Raw genomic sequence first — 20,424 nt, 5'->3', positions numbered from 1 at the left:
AGCACCGGTGGGGCCTCCCTGCATCTATGCCCAGCCCTGGTGTATGGACATGCAGCAGGAGCACTGCTGGGGCAGCACTACTGTGGGGCAGCAGCACACAGAGTCATGAGGGGGGCTGCACCCACTGTGGTGCCCACCAGTGATAGATGGACACTGCCACCCTCCCTCAGCATGAGCACCCAGCTGCTCGTGCCATTCCCAGCCTCACGTTGTCCAGGGTGGTCTGGCTGACGGAGTAGTCCTCAATGCCCAGCACATCCACCACCTGCTCCATCTTGCTGTTCCCACAGCAGACTGTGGCACAGCACCAGCGCTCAGGCACTGCCAAACACCTGACCAAAACCCTACCCTCTCCTCATCCTTCCAGGGGATGCCGCGCAGGCGCGTGTAGAGCTCCAGGTGCTCCTGGGCTGTCAGCTCATCGAAGAGCGCGTCAAACTGGGGGCAGTAGCCCAGGCTCTGCTGGACCTGCAGGAGCTCCTTCAGGATGCTGTGAGAAGGGACAGAAGGCCGAAGGGAAAAGGAATGCCGGGATCACAGACAGTGCACAGACAAACGCCCAGCAGGATGCGGGGCTGCACCGCCGAGCCCCAGGGGCAGGCAGCAGCTTCTGCATGGGAAGCTCCAAAGCAGCCCTCATCCTGTCCACAAACAAGAGGGCAGCCGCCGCCAGCCCGTGCCCCCATACCTGTGCCCGTTGACGAAGGCCTCTCCCCCCGTTGTGCTCTCATCCCCTGTCAGCATCTTGAAAGTGGTCGTCTTCCCCGCGCCATTGACGCCCAGCAGCCCGAAGCACTCCCCCGGCCGCACACCCACACACAGCCGGTCCACAGCCAGGATGCGCCCGATCTTGCGGGACTTGTAGACCTGGCAGGGCAGGGCAGGGTGCTCAGCCCGGCACCCCAGCCCAGCCTGCATCCCTCGAACGCCCCACAGCACCCCTGTGCCACACCCCCGGGGCGCCTGTACCTTGGTGAGGTTCTCAATCTTCAGCATGTCGTTGTCAGCGTCGCCCCGCAGGACGCGGTGCCGCTCGTTGGCCACATCGATGTCATCTTCAATGGGTTTGGTGGAGACTGGAAGCCGCCTGCGGAAGGGAGCGAGGGGTGGGGTGGGGGGGCAAGCTGCCTTCCCGTGCCCCTCCAGGGGGCAGAGGCTGGGGACGGGTGGCAGAGGCTGTGCCGAGCTCAGGGTCCCGAGCAAAGCTGTGACCCATTGCAAAGGGCTGGGGAGGCTGCAGGCAGCAGAAGCACGGCCCTGCACAGCCCTGCCACACTCACTGGGGCTTCCGGAAGAAGTTGTATTGGCACATGATGGTGATGAAGAAGCCGACGAAGCCTTCGATTGTCATGGCAACGAGCCCTCGTGTCACGATGTCCCATTCGAAGGGTGATTTCATTTTATCAAATTGCCCTGAGTGGGATGAAGAGCACAGAGCAGCTGGGGGCACTTTCCTGTGAGGACAGCCGGCCCATGTGTGACAGCTCCAGGGCACAAGGCCACCACCACAACAGAGCGGAGGTAATGTGGGTGATGCCCCTGCCCTGAGGGTCAGCAGCAAACAATCAGGTAGCAGCAGCTGCTATCTCACCGCCATGCTCACTGCAAGTCTTCAGCTAGGCTGGATGTGATACTGCCCTGTTCCCACATCCCCTCCCTGGCCACATTCCTGCATCTTCCCAGGCTGGCTGGCATTGCTGGCACCACTGCTGGTTACAACAAGGCTTTCCATTCACAACACATCTGACGTTGAAATCACCTTGCAACTTTTCAACCTCAGTGGGGTGGATCAATCCAACTGAGAATGGGTACTGAATGGATATGTCAAATTCTGCTCCTAAATACTTCCCGTGATGCCAGCAGCACCAAAACTTTCTGATGCCAACTCGAAGTTGCAATTAGCGAAAGGGTCATTTTGGTAGGGCAATGCAGCCATGCAAATAAGATATTACATCTGGAACAAAGCAAACCCTGCAGTCTCATCTCTCAGATCACTGCACAGTGCCCATGCCACAGGCAGTGTGATGGCAGCAGAAATGTGCAATTCTGCCAGGGCTCACAACCTCTGCTCTCTGCAGGGCTGATGTATGGAACGGCCTGAGGAACTGTGCTCAGCATCACTGGCACCACAACATGACTCTCAATGGGCCCTCGACTGTGTCTGCTCCCAATGCTCTCTCATTCACATCCCCCAGCTCTTTGCTCTAGGTTGCTCTAGACCCCTGGAGAGTCCCACAGGGTGGTAGGAAGGGATGTGCAGCACATTGATCTCTGCTGGCCCACCGTGGAGCAAGGGAGGGTGGGAGGAAGAGGCCATACCGATCTTGGCATAGTATTCATTGATGTATTCATTGTAGGCCATCTCCATCAAGCCATGGCCCAGGTTGTAGTTAGGGAATACAAGGAAGCAGCTCTTCAGGTAGCTGTTCACCAACTTCAAATCCTGTGGAGATGGGCAGAGAGAATACAGCCATCAGAAACATCCGTGGGGACTGCAAGCACCTGGTAGGATCAGGATGGCCAACAAGATGCAGTCTGGGCTCACAGCTGACCCTGCTGTGAACAGGAGTTTTCAGTAGAGACCTCCTGAGGTCCCATCCTGCCTGGCACCACCCTGGCAGCACCACCACCAGTTGCTGTGTGGGAGCCACAGGCTTTGTCACAGCATCCTGGTTCCTTGTACCGTGCCAGGGACATTGCCCCTCTCACCAAGTTGAGCGAGCATCTCCTCTCTTCCTGATGGCCCCAGTCAGAGCTGTGAAGCTCATACCTTGTCGTGCTCAAAGAGCTGCAGCAGGAACGTGGCAACGGTGGCTGTGATGCCAATGAAGAGGTTGATGACGATGAGGAAGACATAGGCAGAGCTGGGCACCTCAAACCAGAAGGAGGCAGGGTACATGATGGGGGTGATGGACCAGCTGGGGAAGCAAGTAGCAGGACTGCACGTGAGCGGGGCAGGAAAGGGACCATGGCAACAACCAGTGAGCTGTGGGATCTCCCAGCGCCATCCTCCCTGGGATCTCCCACACCGTGAAACTGCAGAACAGCCACACAGGCCGCCCCGGAGCTGGATCCTGGTGCACACAGTGCAGATGGATGCACCGATGCACCATGGTTCACCCCTGCCCTGCTCACTCATCTCAGCAACGTACCCGTACAGCAGGAAGAGTGAGAGGACGGCAGGGAAGTTGGTGGGAGAGGTGTATGCCGGGAGGTCAAACACAAACAGGATAATGATACAGCATGTGGCTGGCACCAGGTAGTTCAGCTGCAGAGACAGAACCTTCAGTGACTGCCTGCCCATTCAGCCCAGGGGAATCAACAACGAGGCCATGTGCCCCTCTCACCATATCCCACACATAGTTGGCCAGCCAGTAGATGACAGGGTCGCAGCCGCTCACAAACTGCAGGTGTTTGGCCTTGGTGGCCTTCTCAGCCACCAGGAACACCACAAAGCTGGCCGGCACAAAGGACATGGCCACGATGATGAAGATGGCAATCACCACATCCGTGCCTTGCAGGCTGCATCAGGAACAAGGAAAGAGCAGAGAGACCATCATCCTCAGCTGCCCACCCTAGTGTGAGATAGCCTCTGTACACAAACAGGGACTCCCGTGTCACAGCCTCCCTCCTCCTCCCCATAGTGCATGCACAGCAGAACCCTCAACTTTCCCCTGCAAACCACAGCAGGGAGCTCCTTCCCATTCTACATTATGGCCACCCTCCCATGAACCAGCTCCCCACACGTACAGGTAATCCAGGGACAGGCTGGCGCTGGTCTTGTTCATGGGATGGTTGGTGACTGTGATGCCTGCAGGAAAAAGAAATGTCAGGGTGTGAAGGCTGGCTTGGGAGAGAAAATGTTGCCACAGCTCCAGCCTGTGTGGTCCTGGCTCTCAGCAGGATGAGTTTCCTTCCTTGCAGCCCAGAAGCAATTGGGGCTGAACCCTTCCTCTCACCCTCATGTGGCCTCCTGCCTCCTCATCTCGGATACCAACACCGAGCTCCCAACCCTCATGTGGCAGACAGCATCCTTCAGACAAGTCTGCAAGCCCAGGAGGCACTGCCCCAGCCAGAACCTGCCAAGTCCAGACCTCAAGCCACACATAACCAAGCAGAGTGAACCCCCTGCCCCAGCTAGGCAAAAGGAGGAGCACTGCACTTTAGATCAGGACCTTTTGGGGCCATGCCCTCAAGCTGTTCCTGATGTACTTTTGTCTTAAAAACCCTTCAGGCTCTCACCATAGGCAGCAGGGTTGCCTTTGCTCTTGGGCAGGTTGGCTCGCAGGATGGCGTTGTTGAGAGCGTTGAGGTAGGTGGGCATGCTGTGGTAGCCCTTGTTGTTGTAGAAGACCTGGAAGAGCAGAGAAGAGCAGTGGGAGGCAGCAAGAGCTGGGCAAGGCCAGATATGCAGGATGGGATGGGGTGGGATGGCCACAGGGTGCTCCTGTGTTCATGGCTGTGAGGAAAGCAGGCCACTGCTGGCCCAGTGGGTTTGATCCAACGCGGGGGGAGCGCTGCACAGTGCTCTATGGAGAGATCCCCAACAGAGCCCTTGGTGGAAAGCATGGCTGTAGAGCAGCTGATGAGCGGGCCCTGCTGTGCAGGCGGTACTGCCCTCCTCCTTCCCATCCCGCCACCCACCCACCTACTAGCTGCCTCAGGTCTCAGCATGCTCCTACCTGGGCTGTTCTTCGGACTGCGATCTTGCGCACCGTGGCAGGAGCTCTGGCCCCAAAGGAAGCTGGGATGGATTTCTGGACATTGCCGAAGGTGAGTGCTCCATACCTACAGGACAAAGCATGCCCAAAGAGTGACTGCTGTCCCCTGTGCTCAGGAGCGGGGCCGCACTTGACTGCAGCCCTGGCTCCTGTCCCACGGTGCTGGGTGGGACCCCCAGCCTCTCTCTTGCCTGTGCAGCCGGAAGCGGTCCGAGGTGTAGAGCAGGTACTCAGAAACGTTGCGCCCTGTGATGTCTGCCAGGATGTCCCCCGTCACCACCTTCATCTGCGGCGGGTGGCCCCCCACACCACTGGGGCAGGAGAAGCCAGTCCCCTGCATGGAGCACGTGCACCTGATGGGCTCATGGATGATGTGGGGCAGGGAAGGGGCAGAGGTGATGGTCTCTGTGGAGTAGAGGAGGCAGCTTGCAGCCAGGCTCCCAGCAGCTGCAGCTGTGGGGTGGCACAGGGTAGCCAGGTTGAGAGGGGCACACGGAGTGACGCCCTGCAGGCTCAGCCAAGGGGTCCAGCCGGGCAGGAAGGGATATTCCTGCTCCCCTCACACTGGCTCCCACTGGCCAGAGCCTAGGCTTTGAGTGGTTTCTTGTTCCCCAGTGACAGAGATGTCAGGGGATGGACATGGAAAAAAAATCTGGAGCAGACAGGTTACAGAAATGGCTCAGAGATAAAGTGTGAAGTGTGTCTGGAAGAAGCAGTGCAACCATTTCGCTGGCTGGGGACAAAGCACCCAGCCCAGCAGTCCCAGCCACAAGACTCTTGGTGTCACCAGCCCTGTGAGCTCCACCAGAACTGCTGGAGCTGACAGGGAGCAGTGCTGTGGGGCCAGCACCAGCCCCGAACCAGAAGTGCAGCAATTGAACCAAGCAATGCTCCACCATGGCCAGGGCAAGCTGCACTTGACCAGCACTTGGAGCTGCTCCTGCAGGAAGACACATTGCCCCACCTGGAGAAGAATTTCCAGCCCAGACAGACCCACACACCAGATGCAGGTGATACCTTTGATGGTAGAGAAGGTTGTGGAGTTCCAGGCACGCAGCAGGTCCTCATCCATTGAGACAGGGTAGTCGGAAGGTGCTGGGGATGGAGGTGGTGGCACGAAGTTGGAGAGCGGCAGGCCCTGGGTGAAGGAGTCAATGCACATGGCATCAAAGTACTTGGCTGCCAGCATTTTGGACTCGTTGCTGTTGAGGTTCAGGGTCTGCATGGGCTGGTCCAGTGTGTTGTTGAAGGCTGTCTTGAGCACACAGGTGGCCCCCACACCAGAAGGCAGGTGGAAGGTGTTCACCAGCTGCTGTGGGCTAGCGTCAGGAGACAGCCTGAGGCTGCAGAGAAAGGAGCACATTAGGAGGAACGAGAAACAGAAAATAGGGGAATTCCAACCTCGGCCATCTTTTTATGGGCAAGTCCCTGCAGTGGCTGAAGGGGCACAGGCACCATGCCTGTACAGCCCTGGGTACCCACTCAGACCAGGCCTGGCAAGAGCCAAGCTGCTGTTCACCATCACATCAGGGCTGGCACCTCTCCCTAGGGGAGGATGGAGGACACTGTGCACGGGGACACTGCATTGGCCAGGCTCTGCTCTGAGCCCAAACCAGCTCCAGCACCAGACCTGCTGTGAGCTGCCCTCCCCTCTCCCCATGGAGGTTCTGGGAACAGGATCGGGGTAGAGGACGCTGCTCTCACCGGTACTCACGCCGCTCCTCGTTGGCGTAAGGAATGAAATTGCCCTTGGGCTGGGTGTAGTTGTGGTACTGTGATGGGGAGAGGATGAGGGGTGGCAGGTCACCTGTGGAGACAAGGACAGGAATCTGCTTGCACCCGGCCATGTGGCCCCACACTCACAGGCCTGCTGGCCAAACACCCTCAGGCCTTGGCCTTGCCCCTTCTCTTCCCCCTCAGCATCACTGCTGGCCACACTGGGCAGGCAGGAGAGGGAAGGTCAGTGAGACCCAGCTGCTGTGGGGGCAGCAGAGTGGGATGCATACTCTCCCTCCAAGCTGCTGCCAATGCAGAGGAGGGTGAACACCCAACCTGGGGTGAGGCATGAGCCTGGGCCCTGGAAAGGGAACAGGACGAACTCCACCGTGTCCTCCCAAACCCACTGGGATGAGGTCTTGCAGGTACCTATTTCAGGCACAGAGAGTGCCACAGTCATGGCCACGCAGACAAAGAAGGCAGGCAGGAGGATCTGAGAGAAGAGGGCCTTGGTGTTGCGCTTGGCACAGTGGAAGCGCTTGACGATCAGTCCGTGGAACTGGCGCAGCTTCAGCCATGAGCCCTCCAGCTTGAAGCTCCCCTGCCCAGCCAGATCGTGGTCCTCTGCCTCCACATCAGCCTCTTGGTCTGCAACGAAGAGACAGCAAAGAGGAGGGTGTGAGCCCAGGGGTCCCGCACCTGCCCTGGCTGGCAGTTGCCCTTGGCACTGAACTGGGTGCAGCCAACCTGATGGGGCACTGAGCCACGGCACGACCATGGCATGAAGCAAGGTGGCTGGCTGGTGGGTTTTTCTTGGCCCAAAATGGGAAACTGTGACAATAGTTTTCAAGAAACAAAAGTGGTGCTTTTTGGCAGTACCCCTCTGTCTTCCCAGTGGCTGCAGCCAGCCCAGAGTGGTTTAGCATCAATCAGGAAGAGTGGCAACAGGTCACACGTAGGGACCCAGCGAGCACAGAGCTGGGACCCGAAGAGCCCAGAGGCAGTGCCACACTGCTGCTGCTCTACCTCCCATGACCCAAATTCAGCAACGCTCAGAGCAATCTGCAGCCCTGGCAGGGGAGGGAGAGTGTCACAGCAATAAATTAATCATGACAAGAACTGGTGGGATAACCCAGAAAAGGATGCGTAAATAAAACAGTTGCCTTCAGGCTTCTGTCTGCACACTCTGTGCTTGTGCATTTTGAGCATCTGGGCAGGGATGGCCTTGACCCTGTGCCTGGGGCTGAAGGGCAAAGTTGCTCTCTGGAACACCACACTGGAGGGCCAAGAGGAGAAACTCAGCAGCTCAGCCACGGGGGCAGCATGCACTGTGTGGGACAGTGCCGCTCCCCCAGCGGCCAAGAGTGCAAGCAGCATGTTAGTGAGTGAGTGTGCAGGCCAGCAGGACAGGATTGGAGAGAGACAAAGGGAAGGGCTAAGGCCAGTACGCCTCCACCTGCCTGCGAGCCTGCCAGCTCCATGCCTCAGCACGGGGCCCATCAGCTCAGGGCCACAAACTGGCTAGAAGCATCAGTCGCCAGCCATCCCCCCATCCCTCCCCCCAGGGCTGCAGGCTCTGCACCTCCCCTTCTCTTTCTCTGCTCAGGCTCCCTGGATACATCATCTGTTGGAACACAGGCTCAGCACCATGGGGCTGAGCTGAGCCAGCACGGTCTCAATCTCCAGAGCACCAGGCACCACGTCCCTCGGAGAGCCAGCTCCGCTCTTGCCTCGGAGCAGCCATCCTCCCCATCCCAGAGCACCTCCACCACGGTGCACAAGCAGCACACTGCTGCACAGTACTACAAACCTTGCAGACTGATGTTATCAGGGTCCTGACGATTGTCAAACAACGGAGAGTAATCCCCAAAGAATTCGGAATAAGCCCCACCTTCGTCACCCCGTACGGAGCCCACTGAGGAGGCCGAGCGCAGGGATGCCTGTGACTGCGCTAGCTTGGAGCAGGTCACCAGGTTGCTGAGCTCCACCTCAGGCTTCTCAGGCACATCCACCTCCTCCAGAGGCTCCCTGTTGGCCTCCGGCTTCAGGTCCAGCTCAGGGACGGGCGGCTGCAGGACATCCTTCTTGGACTCCTTCATGTCTGGAAGAAGGGGAGCCGCTGCTGGCTGTGGCAGCCTTTGCTATGCCCCACCCAGCAGATCTGCTTCACAAATGGAAGGCTGCCCTTGGCTGGACGGCCCATGTGAAGGCACAGGATGCCTTCACCTCACCCCACATCCCCCTGCCAGAAGCACCACCACAAGCTCCCCGCAGGCCGTACCCACGTCACTATTCTCCAGGGATTGGTCTTCCTCAGATACTTTCAGAAAGACCTCCTCGAGTGTGGTATCCATCAGCCCAAAACTGGTGAGGTCCAGCTCCTCCAGGCTCTGCTCCAAGTGCTGTGGAAGGGAAAATGAGGAAGGCAGGAGGCTCCAGCACCGCCACCACAACTCTCACGATTGCAAGTGCCAGGTGGGATCCCTGCCCCACACCAGCTGCTGTTGGCACGTACAGAAGATGCCCTTTGAAAGAGCAGGAACAAACCCAGTGCCGTGTCCTGCCCCTCACACACGTGCTCACGTGCACGTTTTCCCCGTGTCTCACGGGGTGCTGTGCCCACTGGGCTCATCCCACCCCTAACACTGACCGCATCCTTGTGCTGCCAGCAAGGTGGGTGATGAAGCTGTGTGTGGCTCGGGTACCTGGAAGAGCCTCTCGAAGCAGCCCTTCTTGACGGCCTCACTGGGCAGGATGTAGGAGAGCTCGGTGTTGGTATCTGAGATGAGGAGGCAGGAGGCCACGTACTTCTTGATGAACTGAGAGACGCGGGGCTCAGAGCAGGGGCTGACAGAGGAGTGGCCTGGAGGACTGTGGGGCTGGCCAGATTCTGTGGCAGATGGGTAGCACTGGTCACTCCTCATCCGGCCTTGTACCAGGACCACCACTCCCTGCCCATGCTATCCCCAGTGAGGGATCCTTCTGCACTGATCACAGGGCGCTGGTGGCTTTCCAGCTGCTCTGGCTGTGCCATCTGTTCCTGAGCCTCACGGGACACCACTACCCATACTGGGCATCAGCAGGCAGCCCCTAGTCTGAACAATGACCAGAACCTGGGGGCAACACCTCCATCCAGGGTTTAAACCGGGGACCCAGAGGGATAAACCAGGGCTGGGCAGTGCCACTTCCTGCATCACTGTCCTGTCCCACTGTGCCCCCCCATGTGGCCTATGGAGACTTGGGGTGGGAGCATTTGGGTTTTGACCTCTTGCTCCTTTCCTGGACACAAAAAGGGCTGATCCCATCTACTGATGCTCCAAACCATAGGTCCTGCTGGGCCCACAGACCTGTACTGTTCCTGGTGTCCGACTGCCTCTTTACCACTGTCAGCTTGTAGCCATCGCCATAGGTGCTCTTGAGGAAGAGTGGGGAGCCGCAGCACTTGAGCTTGCCATGGGAGATGATAGCGATGCGGTCGCCCAGCAAATCAGCCTCATCCATGTGATGGGTGGACAGCAGGATGGTCCTCCCTGTGGCACAGAGTGTGAGAAGAGGGTGTGGGGTTGTGCCAGGGCTGCCGCAGCCTCCGCCTGCCCTACCAGGCACTGCTTTGGCATGGCAATGGAGCTGGCTGATTCCCCAAGGGTCTCATAGGGACTCCTGGCTCAGTCACCACATAGAGACAGATACAAAGAGAAGCCATGCCACAGCTTGGGCTGGGAGCCAGGAGAGGCACATCTGGTCCCTCTTAGGAGTACAGCGAGGGGTCTTCCCACCACTCTTAAGCCTAGGCTCAGTTCTCTGCCCCATGCGTGGCTCTGCCCTTCCCTGCTCACCTGGCTTGTACTTGAGGATGAGGTCCCAGATGGCTCTGCGTGCGTACGGGTCAACTCCAGCCGTGGGCTCATCCAAGATCACAGCCCGCGACCCACCCACAAAGGCAATGGCCACTGACAGTTTTCTCTTCATGCCCCCTGAGAGGGTCTGCACTAAGGAATGGCGTTTGTTGGAGAGCTCCAGGTCCTCAATCATCCTGGGGACAGGGATAGAAGCAGCAGGCTGCTGGGGCTGGCCTGTGCCTGCGGGGAGCGTGTCACCTCTCTTTCCCACCCAGCATCTATGGCTCTTGGCAGTCAGGCAGCCCTGCTACAGCCAGGCTATGAAAGGAACTTAAGCCAGCCCAATACCCCAAGTTTCCAAAAACACTTGTTGGAGCTGCAGCAGGGGTGATCCCTGCTCCCAGACAACTCCCCGCAGGCACAGCCAGAAGAGCAGGACCTGCTTCTGCAAAAGGTGCAGATGTGGGCAAAAGGAACTGAGGGTGCCTACTTGTCCATCTCCTTGCGGATCTCCTCCTCTGCCATGCTCTTGAGCTGTGAGTAGAACCAGAGGTGTTCTTCCACCGTCAGTCTGTCAAAGAGCACGTTGTGCTGGGGACACATGCCCAGGTTTTTCCGGATCTCATCCATCTCTGTCCGGATATCATGGCCATAGATGGTAGCTGAGCCTGAGGTCGGTGGGAATAAGCCAGTCAGGATGGACCTGGATGGATGGAGAAAGGAACGCAGTGAGGAACCTTGCCTGCCTTCCTCTGTCTTTAATCCCAATCACCACTTCCCAGAGTATCTGCTGGGCCCTGGCAGAGCAGTATCAGTGCAGGGCTTTGCGTTGGCCAGCTGTTCCCCTTCTGCATCCCTCTCACACCCACACCACCTCCTCCTAGGCACAACATCAGCCATAGAGCCCAATGAGGATGGCTATTGTGGCACCTTCCCAACTCATCACTGACCAGAAGGACACAGCCCACGGTTGGAACTCACATGGTGGTGGTTTTGCCTGCACCATTGTGCCCCAGGAAGGACACCACCTGGTTCTCATAGAGGTTGAGGCTCAGCTTGTTCAGTGCCAGCTTCTTGTCAGTTTTGTAGACCTTGGTGAGCTTGTCAATGCAGACAACCAAGGGGAGGTGGGTCGGCTCCTCCTCGATGCCCCGTGTCTCCTCTGTCGTGAAAGCAGGGCGGTGAGGAGTTGGAGCTGCACAGTGCGCAGGGTTCCTGGGGGCAGCTCCCAGGCTCCCCAGCTCCACCCTGGAGTGGCTGTGCCAGCTCCTGGCCCTTCCTGCTCTGAGCTGTGGGCAGCAGCCCCCCGCTATGCAGCACGTGGGTCGCACAGGCTGTGTGCCCACAGCAGGGGCCAAGCCCCGGAGCCCGGCCGCCACCCCCAGCTGCCGGCTCACCCAGCCTCCTGCTCTCCATGGCGCAGGCCTGATCCTCCTCCATGATGCTGAGGCGTGTGGTGCGGGACCACGGCCACGTCCACTCCCAGGTCTCCACTCGCCCGTTGCCCAGCCAGTAGGACTTCTGGAAGGGGAAGTACCAGGGCCGCGGGAGGCCGAACATGCCTGCAAGCACAACCCTGTGCAGTCAGCGCCACCCTGCAGCGTGCCCAAGCAGAAGCTGGCCGAGGGATGGAGCAGAGTCACAGGGACGAGCAGGGCCATCTCCCTGCTCAGGAACAGCAGCCAGGACAGTCTGCCAGCGCTCATGGAAATGCTGCTGGGCTGTGCAGTGAAACAAAGTAAAACTGGGCCTGCCTAATGCTTCAATGCTAGAAAACCGGCGCAGCCAGGACTCCTTCTCAAACAAGCAATGAGAGGGAGTAATGCTCCAACTGTGTATGCCATATTTTGCTCCAGTTGGACAGTAAACAGACACATAGAACCACAAACTATTCTGAATTTGAAGAGACCACAAGGACCCTCGAGTCCAACTCCTGGTTGCACCCAGAACCACCCAAAACATGACTGAAGATCTCCTAGCAAACTCAGGAACAGGGGAGTTCCCTATTCCTGTGGGTGAGGGCATGTGTGCAGGTGCCCCCAAGAGGACACAGAGGCACACTGGGCTGAATCTGGTTGTATCAGGGCTGAGCACAGGCAGGAAATGACAGCATCTCCAATGAGGAGGTGCTCCAATACTGCCTCTGACTGCACGTACCTGGGTGCACAGCCTCAATGTACCACGTGAGCACCCCGTACACCACAGCATCGATGATCAGCATCATCATGGACAGTAGGAGGTTGAAGTCATCTCCTTCCACAGGCGACTGGCTGAAGGTGTGCCACTGGATGCCCACACCAGCCACTTCGTACAGTGCAAAGTACTTGGAGCCCAGCCCAAATGCCGTGGTAGACATGAGAGACTGCAGGGAGGAGGATGGGGCACATCAGCAGGAGCCACATGCCAACTCTGGGGTAAATTCCCATCTAGCTCTGCCCCACCCAAACCCATGGAGATGCTTCCCACCCTGGGAGGATCCAGACCTTCTGGAGATGCCTCCAATGTCCCATGGAGAGCCAGTTCACATGGGCACAGATTTGCCTACAGTTTGTGGCCCGTCTGTGAGATGTGGGGTGCCCAAGATTTGGTGGTAGCTATGCAGGGAACATAGGGTACCTGAGGCAAATTCTGGGGCAGGTACCTCCTGACAGCTGCACCCAACTCACCGCGATGCACTTCTCAAATGCAGTAATCTTGTCATGAGCCACCTCCTCCCGGATGGCCACATACATGTAGGGCACGTAGCTGAGGAAATAGATGATGCCACCGCAGGCAGAAGCCAGCTTGGCTTTGGAGTAGAGCACCGATACCAGGAAACTGCAGAGATAAGAGTGTGTCACCTCGCCAGCCCCACTGCGAGGCAGAGGTGACCCTGCAACCCCGAGGAGCTGATAGGACCCAGCACCACCCTCTGACTGGGGATGAGAGGGCTGAGCTGCCCCTGCCAAGGATGCACCCAACCCTCCAGCACCCATCCCAGGATCCTGCCCCACCAGGGTATTGCCCACACTGATTCTTTTGGTGTTGAGCTGATAAAGGCACCCCTCAAATCGCCTGGTTGGGGCGTCCCTCCACCAGTCCTTACCACAGGGCTGCCAGCACCCTCACCCCATGGCACAAGGACATTCCGTCAGGGACCTGGCACTGCTGGTGGCCCCTACTGAGCCTACTGAGGGAGCCTGGCAGCTCACCAGAACATGATGGTTGCCACAGCGTAGATGGCAAGAAAGAGCCAGATGATGAGGACGTCGCTGTGCATCAGGACCTTGCCATACTTCAGGATGGCGGTGAGTGCCGTGACTGAGATGGAGAGCTGGACAAAGCCGGTGATGAACCAAGCCACCCAATGCACTGCATTGTTCAAGCCCATCATCTTCATCACCTGCAAGGCCAACACTGCTTAGTGAGGCTGTCCCCTGTCCCACACATTCCCCAGCCCTTCACCCTCTGGGGCTAGAAGAGCTAGGGGCAGCACTGAAGAGCCAGGGTCTGGCTGTTTACAGGCTCCATTCCCTGCAGTGCTGCCCAGGGCTTGCACCAGGGATGCTCAGGAGAGCCAGCTCTGCAAAGAGATGAGCTGCAGCAGAGCCCTGGGAGGTAAGATCTGTGCCTGGGGCACCAGGGGTGCAGAGGGAGCCGAGGGTCCTGCAGTGGGTGTCCCTATCCCAGCAGCACCAGGCTGAGTGCCTCAGCACATGGCAGGATGTGCCGCACTGGGGCTCTGCGCTGAGCTGGGGTCAGTGCTCTCCTGCAGGCTGCCCTGGCTGCTGAGGGTGGTTCCCTGAGATACAGGCCAGCTCAGCCTGGCACTGTGCCTAGCAGCTGGAACACATTCTTGATGGCTGTAGAGCTCTCCCCTTATCAGGCAGGACTCTAGGCTGCTGCTGTCTAGGAACTATTATGGGATGACGTGGGGCAAGTTGGTAACAGGGCACAACTTGGCACAAGTTTCTGTGCCTGGGCTGCCCTGGGCAGGCAGGCATGGAAGATACCAGCTCATCCCCAGGGATTTCCCCACCATCCCCACCTCTTTCAGGCGATGTTCCTTCTCTGTCACAATATGCTGGATCATCATGGCCACTGAGTAGACCCAGGAGATCACCATGCACAGGGGCATCATATGCTCAATGACGAAGAGAAAGCTGATGGAGTATAAGAAGAGAAGAGAGAACTGGAGCCTGGGAAGACCCTGAGAACAGGCCACCAGGCAGTGGAGGGGCTCTGCTACCACCCAGGAAATACTACAGCCCTCAGCAGCTGCTCAGTGACCTGCTAGCTACTGCTCCCATCTCCATTTGATAATTGAGGAAACTGAGACACAGGAGGAGAAAGCATTTCTCAGAGCTCCTCTAATGTGGAACACCTTCTGTGCAGGCCTTCAGGTTCCAGCAGCCAGGCCTGCAGCACTGTGCAGACTATCCCAGTGCCCTCCTTACCCTGGTGTGGGTACTGGTTTGGGACGTCTCAGTGCTTCATTTAGATCACTGTGTTCAGTAACTGCTGACAGATCCATGTGTCACCCATTTACTACACTTCTCTTTGTTCTTCCTGAGTACTGCAACCTCTGAGATGCCCTGCAGCCATGAACTACTGAACTACGAAATCATCTGAGCTATGAACTGGGGAAAAAAATCTTTCCCCATTTGCTTGGCAAGGGAGTTCAAGACACAGCGTAACTGGCTGCCCATCATTCCCAATGTCAGCAGTCTCTCTCAGGCCCCCAGGCTTGACTCTGTTTCCCAGCTGAAGTGTCCCGACCAATTTGGACTGCTTGATCAGAGGAGGGAAGGTCATGCCCCTGCCCTTCCTCACCCAGATAACTGTTACTCACTCATCCCGGGTGTAACATGGATATGGGAACATCTGCACATAGTTTCCAGGTTCCACCACATCATGGCCAACAAAGGTGTTGATGAGGGCACGCTCCATCATGTCTGGGGAGGAGGGAAGGCCAGGCTGAGGGGACGGCACAGGCAGGGGCTGAGGGGCACGGGCAGCTGGTCAGGCAGCTGACACTCACCCTGAATCCAGACAAAGCCATAGAGGAAATAGAAACGGCCACCAGTGTTGGGACCGGGCCGCCAGTACGCCCGCCGGATCTCGTTGGTCTTCTCCGTGAAGCTGGAATTCTGCCGGATCTTATACATGACATGTGGGGGCAGTGAGCCGTCCTTGTTGGTCTGGAAGATCACACCTGTGGGCAGCAGAAAGGCAGAGAGCCTGATGGCACCAGCCAGCCTGTACTGATGGGCAGGGACACAGTGGGGACCAAGATCCAGGGCTCAGCATATCTCTGCCCAGAGCAAGACAAGGGCTATGATGGCTGAGGGTGGCCCTGGCATGGGATGCGGAGCCACTCTGACTGCAGGCACCCGTGGTGAGCCAGGACGGTGGCCAGGATCAAGGCACAGCACAGAGGGAGAGGTAAGTGAAGAGAGCTGGCATGTTTGAGTCATTCATTCACCCGACACACAGACTGAGGCAGCCAACATCCCAGAGCCAGTGGCCCCAGGCCTGGGGCACAGCTTTGGACATGGTTTTGGGGACCCCTCTATAGGAGCTGTTCTCAGGGACATACTGGCAAAGACTGTGACATTGTCCTGGTAGGCCTGGTTCAGCGTGTAGTTGACGATACTCTCCTCATCTGGGAAGCCCTTGAAGATGTCCACGCTGACCTGGAGGGATGGGAAGGCCAGTAAGATCCCGCTGCCCCTCGCAGGTCTGGTCATCAACCCCATATATAAGCCACAGCATGTGCCATCATCAGTGGCGGCACAAGCTCCTCAACCCAAAAGGATGGGCACCTGCCATTGAAATCTCCACCTCAAGCTCCTGGCCACCATCCCCTCCTCCAGTTCTCCCACCCTGTAGCCTGAGGGATGCCTGAACAGACTTGAGCCCTCTCGGGCTCTGCAGAGTACAGCCAGGGGTGACAGGAGCTGCTCCCAGCACCTGTGTGCCCACAGATGGGTGCAGCCTCACCTTGGCCATGAAGTGGACCCAGCCGCAGGCAGCATTATCAATGGTGTCCAGCTGCTGGAGCAGGACGCTGGCGTTGGGCAGGGAGAAGTTGCCATTGAGAAAGCTGTGCAGAAGGTCACTGTCGGAGACGTTCAGGATCTCTGGGTGCTTGTGGAGGTCAGCAGTGAACTGCAACAGTGTGGAAGAGATGGGAGAGGGAGGTTGGAGTACCCCTGCCATTCAGCACTGCCCCCGTTGTGAACACAGATGGGACCAACACTTCTCAGTGCTCCTTCTGGGGATGGCAGGACAGCACCCAAACCGAGCAGGGAGACAGCCTGGTCCTCGCCAAGGCAGGCTGGGCACCCAGGAGCACCTCACATATAGAAGCAGAGGGTGCCTGAGGGCACGACATCCCCTTTCTGTCCCTGGGGCAAAACAAGGCAGGCTCAGTCCCACCACCACCCTACCTGCTGCAGCCAGCGGATGCGTCTCTGCAGTCTGCCCTCCTCCAGGTAGGCTCGGATCTCGGGGGAGATGTTCAGCCACACCTTGGCATAGTGGGTGACGTTGCCCACGAAGGCAAAGGTCTCATTGGCCTGTGGGAGGGAAGTGATGCAGCAGGAGGAGGCAGGGCAGCCCTCTGCCCAGGCCGCTGCTGCAGCACACCCAGCAGCCATGAGGTCCCTGCCCACCCTGCAGGCACTGGCTGGCAGCTGCCAGCCTCCTCCTGCTCAGCCCTACCATCACACAGTGCCCGTCTCACAAAGCCCATCCAGCAGGGCTGGCGCATGGGGATGGACAGGCACCCGGCCTCTGCCACCCTCACCTTCAGGATGACCTTGTCCACTTCAGTACCCACGGGTGCATACAGGATTTTGGGGTTGCTGGTCATAAGATGCACAAGAAGGCCCAGGTTTCGCTGCTCCTTGCTGGTGAAGCCCAGAGAGCTCATGTTGCCCTGCTTCAGCGCCTCGGGTTCAATGGTCCTGCAAACACAGCCCAGACTGCAAACCCCATACCGACCCCACACCAGCCCCACACCAGCTCCACAACCTTGCTGAGCGCAGTCCCTGCCCAGGGCTCCCCCAGAACTTCCCCCAGCCATGGCACAAGGACACGGTGCAGCACCAGCTCCTGCACGCTTCACTCTCGCTGTCCTTTCACTCTCGGCAGGGGCAGAAGGGGCTTCCCCCACTCAGCCCCATGGCAGGAGCACCTGGCCTAGGCTGCCCCCTGGTCCCATTCTCCTCCCAGGCCTCCTACCGGTTGTTGCCGCAGAGGATGGGCTGTAGCCCAGCCCAGAGCTGCACAAAGGCTGAGAACTGCCCCTGGGGGTTGTCGCTGCCCGCCGGGTCCCCCCCGGCACCCTCCTCCTCCATCGTGGTGTTGCTGGCAGTGGCATTGGTGCCGGCCCAGCCAGTGCTGTTGGCTGTGGGCAGCGGAGCCTTGGCAGCACAGGCCCCCCTGGGCAGGAGCCTGGCCAGCGCTGAGAGGATGTCCATGTCACGGAGAACCTTCTCCATCTCCACAAGGTCCTCCAGGAGGGCGCGGAGCCGGTGCTGGGCTGCTGTGCTGTTCACCTCATCCAGCTGCAGCTGCGAGGACAAGCAGACAAGGGATTACATGCGGCCGGGGCACTAAAGTGGCCCTGCTCGCCTGCTGCCAAGTGATGCCATGTCCCCTTTCTTGGTTAGAAGGCTGGAGCTGTGACCAGGACTCATCACAGCACATCTGCAGCAATCAAGGCAGCAGGAACATGGCCAAATGCTGGCAGGATCTTGCCGGGGACATACGAGACGTCCATCAGACAAGGATGGATGAGGAGAGGGACCTCAGAGACTGCCTTAAGGAGTGCACAGCTCACTGATGGCACCCAGGGAACCCTGGGTAGGCCCTGCAGGAGGGACAAGCGTGGAGGACGCTGGGGACACCACATCCAATAGACAGTGCCGAATTAAGTGCCCGGAGGGGGACGCCAGCCGCCCCTGGAGCCAGCAGGCCTTGGGACTGGGCAGGGGGACGGTCCCTGCAGGCTGAGGACAGGCCAAGACACGTACTGAAGTACATCTCAGAAACCTGAGCCGGCCGAGGGTCCCTGCACAGCCCCTGGTGGCTGGAGAAAAGTAGTCTGGGACAGCCCTGCCCCACCACCCCCCCATGCCCCCAGGCCCGGCCCCACGCTCACCCTGCTGACAATCTTGGGGGTGTCCATCTGGTCCCGCAGCTCGGCAGCCAGCTGAGCAAAGCGTTCCTCGCGGGCTGCCCGGCTGCCATTGCACGCCAGCACGCGGTACGCCTGCAGCAGCGGCTGCTGGCTGGGAGCCACACGCAGGAGGCGGCGCAGCGTCCCCGAGCTCTGCTCACACGTCAGCTGCTCCAGCACCGGTGCCGTGAAGAGGATGCGCTGTACAGAGGGGAGCGTGGCTGAGCTGTCCGTGGGGGTGGATGCCCACCCCACAGAGCGTGGCTCGCCACGGTTGGCTGCTCACCTCCATCTCGGCAACAAAGGTCTGGGGACTGTAGGAACCAGCGGGAGCTGCGGCGGCACTGGCGAGGCCCAGGGCCTGGGACAGCAGGCGGAGCAGTGCTGGCCGCTGCAGGGCTGCAGAGGGATCGCGCAGGGCCCTGTGGACCAGTCCCTCCCGCAGGCTCTTCCAGCCACTGGGAAGGCTCTTCTGCAAGAGGACCAATGGGGGTTGATAGGGGTGTGCGGGCTCCCCGGGTGCATGGGAGTTCCCCAGTGCCCCTTCCATCCCAAACACACACGAATGCCCCTGCGACACCCATGTCCACAGTGGGGACAACAGGAACACGCAGACCTGGGGGAGCACCATCCTTGGCATGCCACAGGGCTCTGTACCCACAGCCAAGGGCACCTGGGGCCACAGGGGTAATGATTTTCTCCTCCTCTCCTGGCAGTGCCATCACCCTTTGCCACAGGAAATCGAGGCACTGGCATCAGCCTGCCTTGAGGGATCAATGGCAGTTCCAGGATGAAACCTTGGGGGCCCTACTGCCACTCTGGCCACCTGACGGAGTCCCTACTAAGACAAATAACTTCAGACAACCCTGCATAGCAGAGGGGATGTAGAGGATGAGCTTGGCTCTGCCACATCCCTGCATGCTTCTCACCTCCAGCTGTGCCATCTTCTCACCGTGTCCAAACCGATCCCACGTGTCTCGCTCGTGGGTGTCATCAGGTGCCAAAGGAGAGGCCCCAAACAGCAGGCGGTACACCTGTACCAAGGACAGGAACAGGGCTGCTGAGCATGCTGACAGCAGAGGGACCCCACTGCCAGCAGTGCCCCAGCATCGGGTGAATGGGACCACAGGGCAGGACAGCAGGAGTCCCACAGGTCAGGCAGCCAGGGCTCAGTCTGGGCCAGGAGGTGCCCAGCAGCTGCTGCAGCACTGAGCTCAGCAAACCCCACACTGTCACCCACCTCCCGCAGGTCAACGCTGGAGCCCAGGAGGAGCTCGGCTGTGCCATTGGGGAGGGACAAGTTCTGCGTGAGGAAGCGGTGCAGTTCCCCCCGGTCCTTAGCCGCCCACCCCAGTGTGAAAGTAGATCCTGTCAAGAAGCAAAGCAGGGGGGTGAGAGCAGCCTGTGAGCGGCCAGGACGTGGCCCAGCCCCACAAAGGGACATCTCAGAGCTAGCCCTGCCACAAAGACCTGTGGCTGGGCACTGCCATGTCGCTGGGTGCCCACTGCAGGGACCCCTACTGACCTGCCTGGCTGCTGAAGTGGGTCTCCATGGAGCTGGGCTCGCTGCTGCTGAGGGCCTCCAGGCGCCGACGCAGGGACTCCAGCTCCTCCTCCAGGCCTGGGTGCTCCGGGTCAAACAAGTTGCTCTGCTCCACCACCTCACTGAGGTGCTCCAGGAGCTGTGTCACCCTGCAGGGAGCAGAGTACTATGCAGCACCAGGTGTGGGGCACACGCAGCCTGCGGGGATGAATCCCTCAGGTGCACCGTGCAGCTGCACATCAAACCCATGCATGTGCCTGGGATACAGGGGATAGAGCCAGTAATCCTAGGTGTCGCCAGGGCCACCCCCTTCTTCCTCCCTAAATGCTGTCACTTGGAACAAATGGGCTAAGGTGCCCCCCGCCCCCTGGGGACAAGGGACTCTGCACCCAAATGCTTCTGAGGATGTGCACTGCTGCAACTTCTGGTGCAGAATGC

General features: G+C 59.0%; 1 protein-coding gene across 3 annotated transcripts in view; it reads right to left on the bottom strand.

The window, feature by feature from the left end:
- The window catches only part of ABCA2 (ATP binding cassette subfamily A member 2), a 33,283-nt gene that overhangs the window by 4,699 nt on the left and 8,160 nt on the right, over positions 1-20,424 (bottom strand). For 2 of the 3 annotated variants that reach the window (XM_052681272.1, XM_052681274.1), the window contains 39 exons: positions 19,969-20,135; positions 19,684-19,811; positions 19,373-19,477; positions 18,730-18,915; positions 18,426-18,644; positions 17,504-17,835; positions 17,067-17,226; positions 16,708-16,836; positions 16,259-16,426; positions 15,855-15,951; positions 15,297-15,470; positions 15,108-15,210; positions 14,304-14,418; positions 13,468-13,658; positions 12,943-13,093; positions 12,434-12,638; positions 11,674-11,838; positions 11,258-11,438; positions 10,767-10,979; positions 10,274-10,470; positions 9,785-9,967; positions 9,143-9,327; positions 8,719-8,839; positions 8,248-8,538; positions 6,867-7,085; positions 6,426-6,528; positions 5,739-6,064; positions 4,913-5,126; positions 4,683-4,788; positions 4,243-4,354; positions 3,751-3,811; positions 3,348-3,522; positions 3,153-3,268; positions 2,771-2,918; positions 2,320-2,443; positions 1,281-1,413; positions 970-1,087; positions 689-867; positions 349-490 (listed from right to left, as the gene is read on the bottom strand). In XM_052681272.1, the coding sequence (XP_052537232.1) occupies positions 349-490; positions 689-867; positions 970-1,087; positions 1,281-1,413; positions 2,320-2,443; positions 2,771-2,918; positions 3,153-3,268; positions 3,348-3,522; positions 3,751-3,811; positions 4,243-4,354; positions 4,683-4,788; positions 4,913-5,126; positions 5,739-6,064; positions 6,426-6,528; positions 6,867-7,085; positions 8,248-8,538; positions 8,719-8,839; positions 9,143-9,327; positions 9,785-9,967; positions 10,274-10,470; positions 10,767-10,979; positions 11,258-11,438; positions 11,674-11,838; positions 12,434-12,638; positions 12,943-13,093; positions 13,468-13,658; positions 14,304-14,418; positions 15,108-15,210; positions 15,297-15,470; positions 15,855-15,951; positions 16,259-16,426; positions 16,708-16,836; positions 17,067-17,226; positions 17,504-17,835; positions 18,426-18,644; positions 18,730-18,915; positions 19,373-19,477; positions 19,684-19,811; positions 19,969-20,135 (6,442 nt within the window). The remainder of the gene's footprint in view (positions 1-348; positions 491-688; positions 868-969; positions 1,088-1,280; positions 1,414-2,319; positions 2,444-2,770; positions 2,919-3,152; positions 3,269-3,347; positions 3,523-3,750; positions 3,812-4,242; positions 4,355-4,682; positions 4,789-4,912; positions 5,127-5,738; positions 6,065-6,425; positions 6,529-6,866; positions 7,086-8,247; positions 8,539-8,718; positions 8,840-9,142; positions 9,328-9,784; positions 9,968-10,273; positions 10,471-10,766; positions 10,980-11,257; positions 11,439-11,673; positions 11,839-12,433; positions 12,639-12,942; positions 13,094-13,467; positions 13,659-14,303; positions 14,419-15,107; positions 15,211-15,296; positions 15,471-15,854; positions 15,952-16,258; positions 16,427-16,707; positions 16,837-17,066; positions 17,227-17,503; positions 17,836-18,425; positions 18,645-18,729; positions 18,916-19,372; positions 19,478-19,683; positions 19,812-19,968; positions 20,136-20,424) is intronic. The other variant, XM_052681273.1, reaches the window with a different exon arrangement.

The sequence above is a fragment of the Tympanuchus pallidicinctus genome, unplaced genomic scaffold (genome assembly GCF_026119805.1).
Source record: "Tympanuchus pallidicinctus isolate F22 unplaced genomic scaffold, pur_lepc_1.0 scaffold19, whole genome shotgun sequence".
Lineage (NCBI taxonomy): Eukaryota > Metazoa > Chordata > Aves > Galliformes > Phasianidae > Tympanuchus > Tympanuchus pallidicinctus.
The sequence above is the reverse complement of the archived record's forward strand: the minus strand, read 5'-3'. Positions and strand labels throughout refer to the sequence as shown.